At 57.3% G+C, this 17,240-nt stretch overlaps 1 protein-coding gene across 20 annotated transcripts in view; it reads left to right on the top strand.

The window, feature by feature from the left end:
- PPFIBP2 (PPFIA binding protein 2) overlaps positions 1-17,240 on the top strand; it is a 156,712-nt gene that overhangs the window by 47,554 nt on the left and 91,918 nt on the right. For 14 of the 20 annotated variants that reach the window (XM_021062284.1, XM_021062282.1, XM_021062283.1 and 11 more), the window contains one exon: positions 1,329-1,543. In XM_021062284.1, coding sequence (XP_020917943.1) covers positions 1,329-1,543 — 215 coding nt within the window. Of the gene's footprint in view, positions 1-1,328; positions 1,544-13,805; positions 14,387-17,240 lie in introns of those variants that run through there. The other 6 variants (XM_021062291.1, XM_021062300.1, XM_021062301.1 and 3 more) reach the window with 6 other exon arrangements.

Here is a 17,240-nt window from a genome sequence, read left to right as displayed (position 1 = left end):
GATCTCTGGAGAAATCCAGGCCTTCTTAGCTATTCCTCCAAGTGTGTGTTCAGACATTCCGGACCCCGCATCATCTGCTGGGCAGGCGGCACGCTAACTGTGTCAGCCTCTGCGACACGGCCTCTGGTCTCAGCGACCCCAGCCCAGAGTGCGAGGTGAGGTGCAGCGACACACAGTTTAATCAACACAAGGCAAAAGGTGAGGATCGGGAGGCCCCGCTGCAGCTCAGCAGGTTAAGAACCCGACACCGTGTCCATGCAGTGTCCATGCAGAACCCACGCGGGTTCGATCCCTGGCCTCGCTCAGTGGGTTAAGGAGCTGGCGTTGCCGTGAGTTGTGGTGTAGGTCACAGATGCGGCTTGGATCCAGTGTTGCCATTAGCTGTGTTGTAGGCCAGCAGTTACAGCTCCAATTTGACCCCTAGCCTGGGAACTTCATGTGCTGCAGGTGTGGCCCTAAAAAAAAAAAAAAAAAGAGAGAGAGAGAATAAGCGTATGTAGAGGGTGTAGAGACGGCCCAGCTGGGCAGATCCAGAAGGATGGCGATCGACTCAGCCCTCACCAGACCCCACACCGCATCACCTCCCTACTGCTGCTGATCAGAGCGGGGCCGGCTCAGAGTCGGGAGCTGCCTTGGGAGGAGAGCAGTGGCAGGTGCGCAGTGGAGCGGCCGTCGTGCAGATAGAGAGTCTCCCACGTTAACTTCAAAAGAGGACGATGGAGTTCCCGTCATGACGCGAACCGACTAGGAACCACGAGGTTGCGGGTTCGATCCCTGGCCTCACTCAGTGGGTTGAGGATCCGGCGTGGCCATGAGCTGTGGTGTAGGCTGCAGACTCGGCTTGGATCTGGCAGTGCTGTGGCTGTGGTGCAGGCCGGTGGCTACAGCTCCAATTCGACCCTTAGTCTGGGAATCTCCATATGCTGTGGGTGCAGCCCTAAAAAAATAAAGAATAAAAAAAATAAAATAAAAAGAGGACGAGTCGGTGCAGCCCAGAGCTGAAGAATGGCGTCTCAGGGTGTCAGCGCACGGGTCTTTGGCCCCCGATGAGGGCGGCTGTGCTGTCCCAGGTGTCTGGGGGTGCGAGCTCCGGGGCCAGTCCAGCGGGCGCTGTCGTCCCCCGCTGTCACACCGGACCCTGCTTAAAAGATAATTCCTGCAGCGTTCGCCTTGTGAGCGATTCTGCTGAGGCAGAAATGTCTTCTAGGCTTCTCCCACCCGGTCGGTCCCTCCGCTGTCACTAACTTTGCCCTTTATCAGTTCCTGGTCCGTGACGTCCACCCTTCTCACGGAGGCTCCCGTCTCTCTCTCTTGCTCTCTCGTTTCAGGCACCAAAACAGGGCCAGATGTGGGCGATGGGACCTGTGAGCCTGGCCTGGCCTCCTCGGCCTCCTACCTGAACCCCTTCCAGGTGCTGCAGCTCGTCGAGGACTTGAGGCTGGCCCTGGGGCTGCTGGAGCATCCTCAGGAGAGGGCCGCCCTCCTGAGCCAGGTCCCGGGCCCCACAGCTGCCTACATAAAGGAGTGCTTCGAGGAGAGCTTGGTGAGGAAGCCCCTGGCCTGGGCGGGGAACATGATCACGGGGGGCACCCCCGCCTGGGGCTCTCGCTTCATCTGTGCCCCGTCCAGCTCGGGCCAGCCCCGCCCCCACCAGGAGGCAGGGCCTGGTCGAGCACCGTCAGCCTGGCCGTGTCCCCTCCCGAGAAGGGGGCGTCCGCGGCCGGAGAAGAGCAAGCATGGAAGACCCTTTTCCCCCGACAGCATGTGCACAATTGACTGTGTCACAGCCCCAGCCGGGGTCGCTGTTTTCCGCCAGGCCTGCCCTGCTCCTCGTTTCTGACGCCACACCAGAGCCTTGTTGCTTCATCTGTTCCTTACCGGCCCCCTGCTCTGCGGGTCACTCGCCCTCGAGGTGCTTCCCGCCCCCAGAGCAGCCTGCGGCTTTCCTGACGGCCCTCCTCCCTCTCGAGCATCCCACACACCTGCAGTCTCCAAGGGAAGCAGGCGAGTCGCCAAAGCTGTACATTTACGGCTCTGGTCACCCATCTCCTTGTCTGTGGAGACAGGCCGGTCCCCTCTAGCAGCCTGGTATTATCTGGGAATGGGTGAGGTGAGGAGCCAGTCCATGGAGGAAGCTTCTGGAATGTAACCAGGAGCTGGGGGGAGCATGCGATGTCCTGTCAATACCAGCCTCACCCCCACGGCTTCTCCTGAACACTGCAGAATGTCTCAGTGGGTTCCTTATGTGTGTGATTCAACCTTTTCATTACAAAGGCCGACCGCATCCCCGCACCTGTGCGGGAGGGAGAAGGACGGCGGCCTCCCGGAGGCGCCACATGCTAATTGCCAGGACCTGTGCAGAAGGGGAGGCGGCCCATGGAACGAAGGTTGCTGCTCAGCTGAGTTTAATAGGCGGGCAGCCTGGCTTATCCAGGTGGCCCAGTGTGAGCACTGGCGTCCTTATACGTGGAAGGCGGGCAGCGGCGTCCGAGTCCCAGGGATGCGGGTGAGGAGGAGCCCTCCAGGCTGCCGGCTGTGGGGTGGAAAGGCCCGGAGCCAGGGGACGCAGGCAGCTGCAGGAGCTGGAGAACGGGATGCTGCCCTGGAGCCTCTGGAAAGGGAAGCCGCCAGGCCAACAGGGTGCTTCAGCCCCGTGAGGCCCGTTTCAGGCTTGGGACCTCCAGAACTGTAAGGCAATGGGTCTGTGTCGCTGCCAGCCGCGGAGTTTGTGGGCTCCTTTCCAGGGAGGAGGGTGGAGGTTGGCGCAGGGCGCGCTGCGGTTTGGGTTTGGAGACCTGCATCGCCCCCCACGAAGGCCGCTCTTGGTGGTCCTCTCCGAGGGTGTTGAGACGAGCCGGGAGTCCCCACCTGCAGCTCCTCTCTGTGGGCCGTCAGGAGCTGCTGGGGGGCGGCTTTGGCAGTTTAGGTCTCTGCCCCGCAGCGGGAGGCTCCCCCCTCGCCTCCCTAGAGCGGAGTTCTCTGCCTTTGCTACGTTTGCGCTGATCCCAGCTTCTCCCCAGTCATGTGCCCGCCCCTCCGCGTGGCTCCCTGGCTCCCTTTACCCTCCACGCCCGGCGTGGACCCCACCCCTCCCTCCTCTCCGGCGGGCACTGCTGCCTCGGGCTGCGGTGTTCTGTGAAGCCTCAAGGAAGTGGCAGGTCCATAGCCTCTCTGTCTGAGACTCTTGGGTCCACGTTGTAGAACTCGGAGCTCATTCAACCTGAGGAAGGTGAGATGGGCCTGGGTGTCGTGTGCTTTGCACCAGCTCTTGCAGACCCAGGGCAGGAAACGGGTTCATTTCCTCAGCAGAACCGGTGAATAGCCCCGCGTGAAGTGGAATACGCGTCTCCTGCCAGTTCACGTCTGGTTTTGTTGCCAAATATGTTTAGCAGCAACCTCATTTAAAACAGAAGAACCGACCTTTGGTTCTCACAAGGTTTTAGGGCTTCAGAATTGCAGGTGAGAGAGGCTGAGCTTGCACGAGGAAAACTCCACCGCAGAAAACAGAACGTAAAGCCAAGTGCTGGGTATCGTAAGCCACCACTCCGGTGTCCATCGGCCACAGCCTCTCTCTTAGGGTCACTTGTTGACGCTGTCTGTCCTTGTGCTGGCCTGTCACCATGTGTCTGGGGCCCCTGGGAAGCCCCAGGCAGAGCCTGCCCTGCTGTTCCCTGAACCTTTTCATTAGGCTGTCGAGCAGTTTGGCACCTGCTTGCCGGCGATGCCCCTTCTCTGCTCCGCTCAGGACTGCCCGTCCCACCCCAGGGGTGTCTTCCCCAGTAACAGCCCAGTGTGCCAGGGTACAGAGAAGGGCTGGCGTGCTTATTCCTCACTGGACAATTCACAGTGACTGATTTTTACCTCGGATAGATGTATCTGAATTTATGTAGCCAGGTCTCTGTCTAATACTGACTTTTAGATTATTTTAATCTTTCACGAGCACATGGCATTGCTGCAGAAAATGTCTTTGTCCAGAAATGTTTGTTTATCTCAGAGTACTCTCTTCAGATAGTCTTCAAAGCAGAAAAATTAAGTCGGGATAACAGACAAAATACTGAATGCTCGATTAAGTTTGAATTTTAGATACACAGTGAGTAATTTTGAATATATTTCATGCAGTCTGCTGAATCTGGCAGCTCTGATCAAAGGTGTGAATATTTTTAAGGCTCGTGACGCATTTTTTCCAGACCGCTTTTCAGAGACGATCTCACCCGCTTCTATTTTCATTGGCGGGTTTGAGGTACATCTTGATCAACAACAGGCACTAAGATTGAAAAAACAGCCTCACTGACTTCGCAGGATAAATGGTTTCACTTCATCTTTGCTTTTCTTTGTTTAGAAGAAAGGCTATTTTTTTTTCATGAGTTGATTCATATTTATTCTTCTGCATGGTCTCCAAACTTTTGATCTCATACCCCTATCTGAAAAAAAAAAATCATTCTCCATCGATACATATTCATCGATGGAGAATTATTCTAATAGATGTAAATTATAAGGCATCGTTTCAAATAGAGATTTCTTTAAAGGATGGGTTAAAAAAATAGCTCTTTTCCTTGCACACCCCCCAGAAAGCATGTCGAGTCTCTTGGCTGTGCCTACCCTAGTCTGGTTTTTAATAGTTGATGCTCTTTTCCCAGCTCTTACTATGGTTTTAGTGCTTTTCTTATATTTAAATGATGTTATACCGGCCCTTTGCTTTGTGGCTTTTCCTCACTTTGTTTTACCATGTTGTTGATGGTGATTTTTTGGAGACAAAGACTTTAAAAAGGTTTTGATTAACTTTATTGGTCTTTCCTGTTTGCGTTTCTTTCGTTTCTAGGAAGGTCAAATAATGTTCACCTGAATCCTCAGGTTTATCGTTTCATTTGCGTCTGGCGTTAGCTCGAATTCATCCGCAATCTCCTTAGTGCATGGTATGAAATATGGATCTAACTTATAATTTACCAAAAGAGATACTTTAAAAAAAATATATTTTTTAATATTTTTGAGCCAAAATATTTTTGATGTGGCAGTTGGTTTTCGCAAGGCGCCTTGCAGCACGCAGCTTGCCCTCAGATGTGCAGGTCTGTTTGGAGCGCTTCACAATGGTTCGGGAAGGCTCGCCTTGAGAGATTTTTCTGTACGTTAGACTCCTCAGTCTTCTGGAGTGATGTTGGCCATCAGCAATCTGTGAAGCGTGTACTTTTAGGTGGGTCAAAAGTTCATATAAACATTCCGGGCTACCAGGGTGGATGTTAAAGTTTTGATTCTGGACAGAGAGACAGCCTGTGTGTGTTTTCGGTCTGGCAGACCTGGAGTCATCTTGCAGTCTGGGTCCACACACATTCCACAGCCCGCCTTATCTGTCTGGAAATAGACACGCTGCCCCTCTTGAGATGGGTTTTAGATTGCCTTAGGTTGGTATTTTTGTGTAGAAGATGTTGCTATTCAAATTGCGAGCTCTGGACCTGCAGCTTTGGCATCCCGACGGCTTGTCTTTAAGACAAACAGGTTTAGGCAGGTTTAGGCCGTCTCCCCCTCTCCCCCCACCCCACGTAATTTCCAGGTAATTCACAGTCACATTGAAGTTTGTGCAGCACTGCTTTAAACCCGAGCCTCACTTGAATTATTACGAAAAACAGTCCCGTGTGGGTTAGAATTGGAACTAATGAGGTGGCTCGAGGGCTCAGGCAGGCAGTCCTTGTCCTCTCTCATTCACAGCATCTGTGTCCCGTGGGTGCTGGCACTGTTCCCCTTTGTCGGGTGCTGGCCTGGCGCGGTCTGGCCCAGCCTCGTGACGCCTGTCGTTGGGATTCTTTCTCAGCAAAGTGGTGTGAACAATAAGCAGATGGGTCAAAGGTAACGAACCCGACTAGTATCCATAAGGATGCAGGTTTGATCCCTGACTTCGCTCAGTGGGTTAAGGATCCGGCATTGATGTGGCCGGCAGCTGCAGCTCTGCTTCAACCCCTACCCTGGGAACCTCCATATGCTGTGGGTGTGGCCCTAAAAAGACAAAGAAAAAAGAGGCAGGTTTATATGTCATGACGAGACCTCCAGAGGATGGGTGGTCCCAGGGTTCAATCAGTGGCCCCGGGACGACCTCAGGGGCTCTGGCTTTCCTTCCTTTCTGCCCTGCCATCCTCGGGGGTTGCCCTGCAGCCTCAGGTGTGCCCCTAATGGTTGCAAGAAGGCTCTTTCGGCTCCGGGCAGCCTGTCCTCACACAGACCCAGCCGTGTCCTGAGTAGAACATGCCCCGTTTTTATAAACTAGGGAGGAAAGTCTTGCTCTGCGTCTGCACCCCCACCCCCGCAGCTTCCCACAGGTCCCAGTGGGCAGGGTTTGTTCCGTGCACCCCCTCAGCTGCAGGAGAGGCTGGGAAACAGGTGTTGGGGGTCCTTTGTCGGGAAGGCGCCGTGATGGGACTGGGAACGCATGGCCCTTAGGACGAGGGCGCAGGGCGACTGGAGCACGTGATCGTCATTCCTCTTGTTGATGCGTTTTCACGATTTGTGTGTGCGTGTGCTTTAAACTTATTTTAAATTTATTTTACTGAAGTATAGTTGATTTACAATATTGTTTTAATTACTGCTACACAGCAAAGTGAGTCGGTTACGCACATGTATGCGTTTTTTTCATATTATTTTCCATTATGGTTTAATCACAGGATATTGAATAGAGCTCCCCGGGCTGCACAGCACGCGCTCCCTGCTCATCTGTTCCACACGGAACAGCCTGCGTCTGCCCGTCCCTCGCTCCCAGTCTGTCCCTCCCCCACGAGTGTGTTTTAACTCCAGTTCTGAAGGAGAGACTCTCATTGGCCCTGCTCATATTTTTTTAAGCTTAAGTCCCTCCCCTGCCCTGGTCTAAGAAGAAATATTAAATGCAAAGGAAATAGACCTTAAAAGATTTTATCTTTTTTTTTTTTTTTCCTTTTCTAGGGCTGCTTCCCACGGCATATGGAGGTTCCCAGGCTAGGGGTCTAATTGGAGCTGTAGACCTCAGCCTACAGCAGCATCGCGGGATCCGAGCTGCACCTGCAACCTACACCACAGCTCACAGATCCTTAATCAACGGAGCAAGGCCAGGGATCGAACCCGCAACCTCATGGTTCTTAGTCGGATTCGTTACCCACTGCGCCACGACGGGAACTCCCACAGGCTCTTATTTTAATCTGTGCTCAGTTATGGATTAGCAGCCTTTGGGTCGGGTGTCCCCCAAGGGCGGGAGGGGAGGACAATGAGAGAAGCTCTAACTCTGTGTCTTGAGGCACAGATGTGGCAGCTGCGGCCCACGGGAATGGGGGCTGCTGGAGGGGCCACGGTGGCCGCGGGGCGGCTGGCGGTTAGAACTTGTCCACGCCTTGAAGACGCGTCCTGGGCCCCTGCCCTGATGTCTTAGGGGATGAGGGAGCTGCAGTCTGGGGTGCTGTGGTCGGGAAGACGGCGTTAGGCGGCTGTGTATCTTCACAGGGTGGCTGGTTCCCCTCTGCGGGTGGGCTGGACGCAGGGTGGCCGGAGACAGCAGGGAGTCTCCTCCTGGGAAGAGCTGTAAGTAGGCCAGACTCATCCTTAAAGACACAAGTAGAGCGGAACTGCCCAGGATTCAGTGGTGCTGGCGCATGAGTCACTTTCTGGAGCTTGGGGCCTAAAACAGGCTCCCCCCTTCCTGGGCGGCCAACAACACAAGTGGGCTTCAAGCTCGGATGAGGATGTGCGGGGCTCTCGAAGCTGGGGACGCCCCTGGGGCCTCGGTGAGCGAGACTAAGGCCGGGTCCCCTGTCCTGGGAGCAGAGCTGTGCGCAGACCAGGTCTGTGTGCCCTGCGCCCGTAAGCCGACCCCTGAGATGCTGAGGTTTACGGTCAAGAGAGGGTCTGCTCACAGGGCAGCCAAGCGGAGCCGGGAGCTGGCTCAGCTCTGCCTCCCTGGAGGCAGGGGTGGGGTATCACGGAACGGGCGGGATGGCCTCGGGTGGGGGGAACGGTGGGCGGCGGCGGCGGAGTGAGAGGAGGTCCTGGGTTAAGGGTTGTACATATTCCAGCTGGAGCTGGGCCTCTCTAGCCTCTGATGCCCAGAGGCCATTCGTTGGACATCTTCGCAGGCCCCTTTTTAGGCTCAGGGTTCCCACCAGCCACAGCGGGGCTGTGTGATGCTGGGAAGGCACGCAGTTCAAGAGAGGAAAGAAGAAACGCCGGAAGCGAACTTAAGCCGTGAAGGCAGTTTGTTAGCAAAGCGGTGTTTACAAGCTGTCCCCTTAGCTGTCCTGTAAGGTCCGTGCAAGGACTTCTTGAGTTATCAGCTTCTCTGACCTCCACGGGGCCCACCCGGTGTCATTGTCTGTGACTGAACTCTGGGCTTGACCTCAGACAGTTGGTGGAGCGGAGCTTGGCTTGGGCTCCTGTGTAGGAAAGTTTCCTGGAGCCCAAGGCGAGCAGGGGTCATGGACCACGGCCTGCAGCGCAGCCTCAGTGAGGCTGTCCTGTGCGATCAGAGCAGCGCGACCTTCTTCATGCTTTGGCCGATGGGTCCAAGCTCAGGGTGAGGAAGCTGCGGCCCAGGCTGGAGGCTGCGGCATCTCTGCCGTGACGGGCCTGGAGCTGGGCTCCAGAAAGGGGCCCCCTCCTTCTCGCCGCAGGTCCTTCCTAGGCCTGTGGTGTAACCCTCGGGGACAGGGGAGCCCATGAGGGGCTGCTCAGCCGGTTTCCAGCAGGCGCTGCAGGGCTGCGGTCAGCCAGCTGGGAGGGGGCAGGTTCTGGACGGGTGCCCAGGCAGTGCCAGAGCCGCGGGGTCTCCACATGGCCCAGCTCCGGGCGTCTCTGAGTCTGGCACACTCTCCTCACCTGCAGGGCGCTGACCTGTGCGTGTTGAATGTCTCTGATGTTGCTGGGGGTGGGGGGGGTGGTAACAGACCCGAGGCTCCCAGCGCTGAAGGTGAAGGCGGAGGAAAGGCGGGCAACCCCAGCGGAAAGTGAGGGCAGAGCCTGGGCTCCGGGTGAGCGGCGAGCTCGGCAGAGACCCTCTGGAGGGGCTGTATCCTGTGCCCCCCTCTGGAAGCGGGCTTCGGGGGGCGGGCCTGGCCTCCCAAGGAACCCGGGCTTTGCTCGGCCAGGCTGCAGGCGTCCAGGGAGGAGGGAAGGGAACGAGGCAGGGCCGAGTCACAAGGCCAGCTCTCTGCCCCTGGCCTGTGGCTCTGGGTGAACCTCTTTCCCCTCCTCTGGGGCTCAGTGTCCTGAAGGGACAGCTGGGTGACAGTCGGGCTCTAGGATCTGCAGCCCATTGAGGGCTGTAGAGCAGGCCCTGGTGGGCACCAGCCTTTGCCTTTCCCGGTCTGGGTGGAGACACGTGGGGGGCAGCTGCCCTGTCAGGGCCAAGGCCTTGATCCCTGGAACGGTGAAAGGGGACGGACAGCCTGGCTGGTCTGGGAAGCGAGGCCCCCTCTAGGCTGTGGGCTCCCCTGTGTCAGACTGTCCCTCAGCTCAGGTGCCCGCAGCCACCTTCTTGACGTCTCTCCAGAGACGGAGAGCAGGCCTGGAGGGCACACGGCCACCCCCCTCATCAGCTCAGCCGCCTTGTCACAGAGGGCTGCTCTTCAGCCCCAGCGCCTCCAGCAGAGCCCTGCTTCCCGCCAGACCCAGCCTGCAGCCTTTCCTTTGGGCCAGAGAAGCAGGTCTGTTCACCGTATTGAAGGGAAGGGTGGGGAAGAGGCTGTTTTATGAGTTAGAAGTGGTGACCTTGAGTTTCCCGGGCCTGCGACCCGCCTCTGGGTCTCCATTCGCAGACAAGGTGTGCGCCTCAAACACGTTCCTTTGGGCAAGTTACAGGCAGGAGTTGTATAGGAAAACCTTTCCCCGAGGATCTTAAGAGACAGGCCATTTGGGGATCGGTTTTCAAGAAGAAAAGGAGAACCTATGTGAGCCAATTTCCAGTGGCTTTCTCCCCCGCCCCCAGCAGGTGTGAACCCAAAAGAGGGCTCAGGACCGCTGCCCTGGGGCAGGGTCTGTCTTTGTGCAGTACTGGAAGGAGCCACTGGGTGGCAGTCAGGGACAAACGCTGCACCGTCTAAAGCCCAGGGAAGAGGGTCGGGGTTTCACAGGAGAGAGAGAGCTCCCCACCGCCGCCCCCGCCCCCGGTTAGAAAAGGTGACCTAAGCTGCCCCCGTCGGTGAAGCTGCTGGGCCGTGCACCCGAGTCGGCTGCTGGCAGAGAGCAGTCTTTCCCATTTTCCTTGGAACCTGTGTGGACAGAGGGCAGGCGCTGTTGGTGGGGGGGAGAGGGCTGGGGGCGGGGCGGGGAGCGGAGACCCCGCCTTCCGCTGTCGAAGGCGAGGGACCTCTCCCAGCTCCCCGGGTCCCAGTGCTTTGGCTGGCTCTCCATTTCCTGGCCCTGCGGCTGCCAGGCTCTGCCCTGGACGTCTCCTGCCCTCTGGGGCACCTTGAATCCGTTTTGACCTGGCACAGCACCCCAGACTGAAAACTTGGCAGTTTTAATCTTCCTGGATTTTATCCCCCCCGCCCGTATCTGACTAAATTTTAGAGATCTGACCCCTTTCAGACCTGACTTGGGACAATTTCAGTTCCTGAAAACCAGTGTTTATAAATGACCAAGAAAGTGCAAACACTGGTGAAAGAGCAAATAAATCCTTCCCCTGAATTTCCTGCTTCAGGCCCAGGGGACACAGTGGGCCATGTTGCCGGGTTAGCAGGACTGGGGGTCTGAGCTGGGGACCCCGCCCACTGCGAGCGCTGCCAGTGGCCTGCTGCGCTTCCAGGCGCCCTGGCGGCGGGGAGGAATCCCCTCGCAGGCACAGGCTCAGTGCCCAGCTCTCGGAGGAGTTCCTGTGTGTCTAACCTCTCAAACGGCGTCCTGAGCCCAGCTAGCTGCCTAGGCCTCAGCCTGCAGTCGCTGGATTCGGTGCAGCCGGCAGGAGGTGCACATCTGGGAACCCCACCCCCAGCCATTCCCACGCATAGGTGGGAGTCCAGCCAGATACATCACTCTCCGGGGGCCCTCCTGGACCCTGGCATGAGGAGCAGGGCAGGCCGTAGGAGTCCCCCTGAGCTAACCTGGCCACTCTTGGCTGTGTTTTTACTCCCCAGATGCTCAGTTGCCTGCCCTTTGGCCTTAGCTGGCTGCCTGGTGTTCCAGACGGTAATGAGTTGAGTCTGGCTGAAGGGAGTGGCTTTGGGGAGTCCCCCAGGGGCTGTGGGGTCACTGTAAGGACTCCTGTTGGCGTCCCCTGTGTGGTTCCTGAAAGCCTCTCTCCTGAGTGATGGAGCCAGGGTGTCCCTGAGATGACCCCACAGGGGCAGCACAAGAGAAGCAGGACCACCCCATCGGCCCGAACAGGGGCAGCCTAAGCCTATCCAAGTAACCGCTCAGACCGGATAAAACCCAGACTTTTGCTGTCTTGTGGGAGTCGTGGATCATTTTGATAATCTGATGAAAACCATTTCAGAGAAATGATTTATGGCTACCCCTGGAGCTTTGTATACATTCTATGAACATAGGGGCCCGTCCGATCCCCCGAAGGCCCTCCCGCCTCTGTGAGGAGCCCCTGGGCTGGGATGGCTTCTGAGTGAGGGGGTGCAGCGTGGGTTTGCTCCTAGGCCTTTGGGGGGCTATTTTGCGGATTTTTTTTTTTTTTTAAGGGTCGCGCCTGAGGTTCCCAGGCTAGGGGTCCAATCGGAGCTACAGCTGTCAGTCTGCACCACAGCCACAGCAACATCAGATCCGAGCCTCGTTTGTGACCTGCACCACCGCTCACAGCAGCGCCGGATCCTTCACCCACTGAGCGAGGCCAGGGATTGAATCTGCAACCTCGTGGTTCCTAGTTGGATTCGTTTCCGCTGCGCCACGACGGGAACTCCTTGTGGAATTTTGAGTTGAGTTTCAATATGACATTTACTTTGGGGTTTCAAGAAAAAGGCTGAGGTAAGAATCGCTACTTAAGGAGACCATAAAAATATGTCAAGAATTTAACTGCAAGTTGGATTCCCTCCTCTCCCTCCCCCTTGCCCGGTTCATGACACAGGAGTTGAGCTGATAGATGAAGTTGGCCTTGTCTTTTCCTGAGTCCAGCATTTTCACCCAGGGAAACTCATTTCCTCTGAGAAGAATTTTAGGCTTATCTTGCTAGTCCGACTGAGCCTCATTCCTTCCAAGAATGCTGACGTACCCACTGTGTGCCAAGAATCATTCAGATGCAGAGACTAGAGGAGTGAATCGGGCTCGGATACGCAGTCCTGCAGTGTGGCCAGGCGGTCAGGTGTGTCAGCGGCTGAGGTTTGGTACCACAGGGCAGGTGGAGGTGTGGGGAGGGCGCGGGGGCTGGGGGGCCAGCTCCTCACAGGCAGGGGTGGCCCTGTCGCTGTCTGGGCCCCTCTTTGCTCCTCTCACACTAGAACCCACCGAAGGCCGCCGAGCCCCAGCCAGGGTGTGCCCGCCTCTCCCTGTCCAGCCTCCAAGTCGGCTCTCCTGCCTCTTCCTCCGCGGAGGCGTGGAAACGCCTTCATCCACACCCCGTGAGAAGCCCCCGCTTGCCCAGGGCAGGAAGCTGCCCCCAGTTGCCTCGGATGCTGGGCAGATGGATCTCGGCCACATGGTTTTCATTTGACTTTCTCAGGTTTTTATTCAGAAAACAGTCAAAGGCCTAGGCAGCCGGCAGCCTCGGCGGTCTTCCTCACCCACGCATCCTTTCCCAGTTCTGGGCGGGACGTCGGTGGGTGGGGCCCGGGCTTTGCTCTGGAACTGGGCCAGAGGCCAGAAGAAGGCTCTAGAGCTCAGGGCACGGGCAGCAGGGCCTGTTTCCTTTCTGGCCTCTGAGCTGGGTGTGTCTCCAGGAATTTACTCCTCCCTCGTGCCAGCTGCTGGCCAGAGCCCTCCTGCCGCCTCTGTGGTCTCTGTCGGCCGGGCCAGCCCGCCAAGGACTGTGCGTCTCTGCTTTGTCCCCGGGCCCTGCATCTGGGCCACAGCTGAAGCAGATGCTCAGGGGCAGGCAGGCGACACCCCACAGAGCCTCTCCTTGGGCTGGGAGTTGCAGGAACCCTCTGGTGACCCCCGAGGGCGCTGGGAAGGCCCACACACGCAGTCACAAGATGTGCCTCTGCAAGTCATTGAGGGCAGCGGAGCTCAGGGCGCTTGCCTGTAAGCGGGGTTCCCAGTGCACCCACATCAGAGACGCTTTCATAATCGCGCCGAGCGGAGGGCCTCGCGTTGAGGGCTGGGCCGGGGAGAAAGGCTGGTTTCAGGGGGGCTCTCAGAAGGTGGGGGTGTGAGGAACTGGGGGCAGCATGTGGGGTGTGCTGGAGAGGCCACTGGGAAAGCCAGCCTATGACCCGTGGTGGGTGGAGGACACAGCTCCCAGGCTCCCACCGGAGCTCAAGGACCCAAGGCAGGTGACCTCACCTGGCTTGTGAAGCGGCTGGTTGGGAGTGGGGCCCGCCAGCGGGGGGTGGGCCTGGGACTTGACAGAAGTGGTGCCCAGTCTGCCCCTGTGCGTGTCCCTGTGCAGAATGCGCCCCCAGGGGGCCGCGTGGTGGCGGCTGGCCGTTGAGGTCCCCGGGGCTCAGCAGTGGACAGTGCCCCCCGTGCCCTGGACGGCAAACAGCCAGCAAGGGCCGGGAACCCAGACCCGAGCTGGTTCGGAGTCTGCTCTTTTTTGGAAACAACAGGCTCCCGTCGGGGCACTGCCGCGGCGGCCTGGAGAAGGGGCGGGTGTGGGCTGCCGGTGGGGGTCAGGCTGTGTGTGGGAACCGGCAGCTCTTCCAAGAGCAGCACCTATTTTTAGTCCTCTCCCCAGTCCCGAATAAACTGAGAGCAGCTGGGAGCCTGTGGGTAAACGCGGAGCGGAGCAGAGACAGGAAACCGGGGTCTCGCCGTAATGAGTTCCAGCCCCGCCGGGAGGGGGAAGCCAGACGCGGACTTCTCTCCAGGACTGTCTCCCTCTGGCAGGCTCTGGTAGTATCACCGAGGAGAACCTTCCCGTGTGCGGCGCGCCGCGTGTGTGTGTGTGTGTGTGTGTGTGTGTGTGTTTACAAGCCCCGTCCAAGTCTGTCCTTCCCCCGCCCTGCGCTAGGTCCCCCGCTCTTGCAGGCTCAGCGTCCCGAGCTGGTGCCGCTGGGGGCGGCGGGGGCGGGTGCAGGAGCCGCACGGTCTGGTCTGAGCCGCTGGGTCTCTGAAACTGTTTCGGGAAAAGGCTGAAGGACACAGGCCAGGGGAGTTGGGGAAACAGGCACCCAGCTTGGCGTCCCCGAGGGGTGGGGGCGGGGGGCGGAGGCAGGGACGAGAGAGGGGTTGGTCTCGGGCCAGAAAAAGGGCTTTTTCCAAGCAGGGCCGCTAGCTGCTGACATGGGTGGTCAGCATGGATGGGGACATTGACGTGTACAAGCATTTCGCGTGGCTCAAGAGGGTAAGTGCGGCGGCTTTGTCTGGGTCTCCGTGGAGATGCGCGGGGGAGAGACGCTTGGGGGGGTGTCGGGGGAGGTGTTTGTCCGGCAGCCCTGTCCTGGCCAAGTGCTCCATGAGAATCTAATTATAGACACCAGGGAGAAAACAGTCGGCCGGCTTTGTTTCTCCTCTGACATTCTGCTGAATGAGCCTCTGTGCAGAAGGGCGAGAATGAAGTGAGGAAAGTTGGTTATTTTAACTCTGGCACTTGAACAGTTGAAGGCTCCAAACACTGACCGGAAAGAAAGGTGCATTGGCCTGAGGATGCCGAGAGCGAGCCGCTGCCTTTCAGATGCCCTGGGTCCGGCCGTTTCTGGCTTCTCTGCTCTGATGTTATCCCGTGTGGGCATTAGCCTGCTGTCAGCCCAGGGAGCCTAGGCATTTCTGGGGGAGGCTCCGGGAGGCCTCTTCTGGGCACTTTGCAGAGGCCAGGGCTTTGTTTGGCCGCATGTTGTTCCTGCGGTCTCTCTGGAGGATGAGGGCGGGTGTGTGGGGTGCTGGTGGATGACTACGGGGGATGGACCAGCCTCTGCCCACTCAGGAGCCCAGCTCCTTCCTCGTTGTCACCATTGTTGAACTGGCAAAGACGGGGCCCAGTGTGATGCATTTTCATGCTGGGCTGAGTGTTTCAGAGGCAGGAACCAGCAAAAGCAGCCGACAGATAAGAGATCTGACATTGTAGCTGTAGGAGAACAGGAGGGACAGGAAGCGTTTGCCTTGAAAGGTTCCCCCCCCTCGCCCTACCCCCAGGACTGCTGGCTCTTGTGTACACCCTCTGCAGCTCTCAGTCAGCAAATGTTTATCGAGTTCCGGGTACTGGTTGTCCAGGGTGAGCAAAAAGTAGAACGGGTCTCTGCTCTTGTGAATCTGGAGCTGATGCCTGGGAGCCCTGGTTAAGCCACCCAGGAAATAAACCTGAAACTTACAAGTGGATGAGGGCAGCCAGGCCGAGCCCCTGTCACTGGCCCTCATCCAGGGCTATGGCTGTTGAGAAGAGCCGTCAGGGAGCCCTCTTTGAGGAAGTACCACTTCCCTGAAACCTGAAGGAGAAGCAGGACTGAGTCGGGTCTGAGCTCAGGGATGGAGGGAAAGGCGGGCGGGCGCCAGACCACACAGGACAGGGACGGCGGCCGCGAGGGCTGTGGGCAATGCGGTTTGTATAATGGGAGACTCAGAACAGGGAAGTGGCGTGAGATACGTTGGAGCATCTAATTTGTGTTTTAAGAAAATGACTCCATTGCGATGGGGTGCACAGCAAGCTGTGCTGCGAGAAGTGAGGCAAGTGGAGCGAATTAGAGAGGCTGAGGGCTTGGCGGGATCAATGCGTACAAACCCCTCGTTTGAAAAGCGCACGAGAGCATGGCTCGGTGCCTCGTGGCTGTTAGTGTGCTGGCGGCTGGCGGTGCGGCCTGAGCCTGACCCTGTTCTCCGGCTCCCAGTCCAGTTCTCTTTCCTCATTTCTTTGGCCAAATGTGTAGAAAATTGTGGATTTAGAATCCAGCAGAAATCCTGTCTGCTCAGCCCCTGCTCAGCTTTGAGATGGGGCCACAGCCGCTCTCAGAGAGCCGAGGTAACCAGACATTTGGGCCAGGGTCCACATCCACTGTCTTAGGGACCAGAAAAGCCTTGTTGAAGAGGTGCTGGAGGAAATGGGTGAGAACGGCGCTTCCCCTCCCTTGGTCTCTATTCTCCCGCGTCCGGGCAGAGCTTTGTAACAGTGTGCCCGGGGTCCTAGGGGGCATACCCAGCGCGGGCGGAGCTTTGTAAACTGTGTGCCTGGGGTCCTAGGGGCATACCCAGCCGCTGGGACAGATGCTCCACAGATCCAGCCCTGCGGAGGAACGAATTCTGCATGCGTTGCAATTGGCCTGAGACCCCGGCTGTGAGCTCTGTCCCTTGTGGACGGTTGGGAGTCTGCTGAGGGCAGCTCTAAGCATGGAAACCGCAGATCCCACCAGACTCAAAGATGACTCCAGCAAAACATTCTTCTTCTACTTTTAGAATTTTAGGAGCATTAAAAAAAAAAGAGTTCCTGTTGTGGCTCAGCAGGTTAAGAACCCAAGTAGTATCGGTGAGGATGCGGGTTCGATCCCCGGCCTCACTCAGTGGGTTAAGGATCCGGTGTTGCTGTGAGTTGTGGCAGATGTGGCTTGGATCCCGCATTCCTGTGGCTGTGGTGTAAGCCAGCAGCTGCAGCTCTGATTCGACCCTGGCCTGGGAACTTCCGTATGCCACAGGTTCGGCCCTAAAAAGAAAGAAAAATAAAGGCATACAGTATTCGATACATCATAGGCAGTATAACCAGCATCTTTCCTGTTCTCTGCTTGAAATACTACTGCCAGTTCTTAGAATCCCCCTTAAAAAAAAAAAAATCCTTTTTAAGGCCTGGGACTTGTTCTTCGTCTGAAAGAGAAAGCCCAGGCTTCTCTGCCTGCTTGGCCTTTAAGATGATTTTTTTTTTTTTTTTTTTTTTTTTAGGGCCACACCCATGGCGTATAGAGGTTCCCAGCCTAGGGGTCTAATCGGAGCCACAGCTGCCAGCCTACACCACAGCAACACCAAATCCGAGCCGGGTCTGCGACCTACACCACAGTTCACAGCAGCGCCGGATCCTTAACCCACTGAATGAGGCCAGGGATCAAACCTGCAACCTCATGGTTCCTACTCAGAATCATTTCTGCTGTGCCATGACAGGAACTCCTTTAAGACAATTTTAACCCCACCTCAACTTACCTTGTTAATTTCATCACTTATATCTCTTCTGATGAGCTGCCAAGGAGCTGCCCTGCCTGTTCTGAGCTTCCACCCCCGTGTCC

Source organism: Sus scrofa, chromosome 9, assembly GCF_000003025.6.
Source record: "Sus scrofa isolate TJ Tabasco breed Duroc chromosome 9, Sscrofa11.1, whole genome shotgun sequence".
In the NCBI taxonomy this organism is placed as follows: domain Eukaryota; kingdom Metazoa; phylum Chordata; class Mammalia; order Artiodactyla; family Suidae; genus Sus; species Sus scrofa.
The sequence above is the reverse complement of the archived record's forward strand: the minus strand, read 5'-3'. Positions and strand labels throughout refer to the sequence as shown.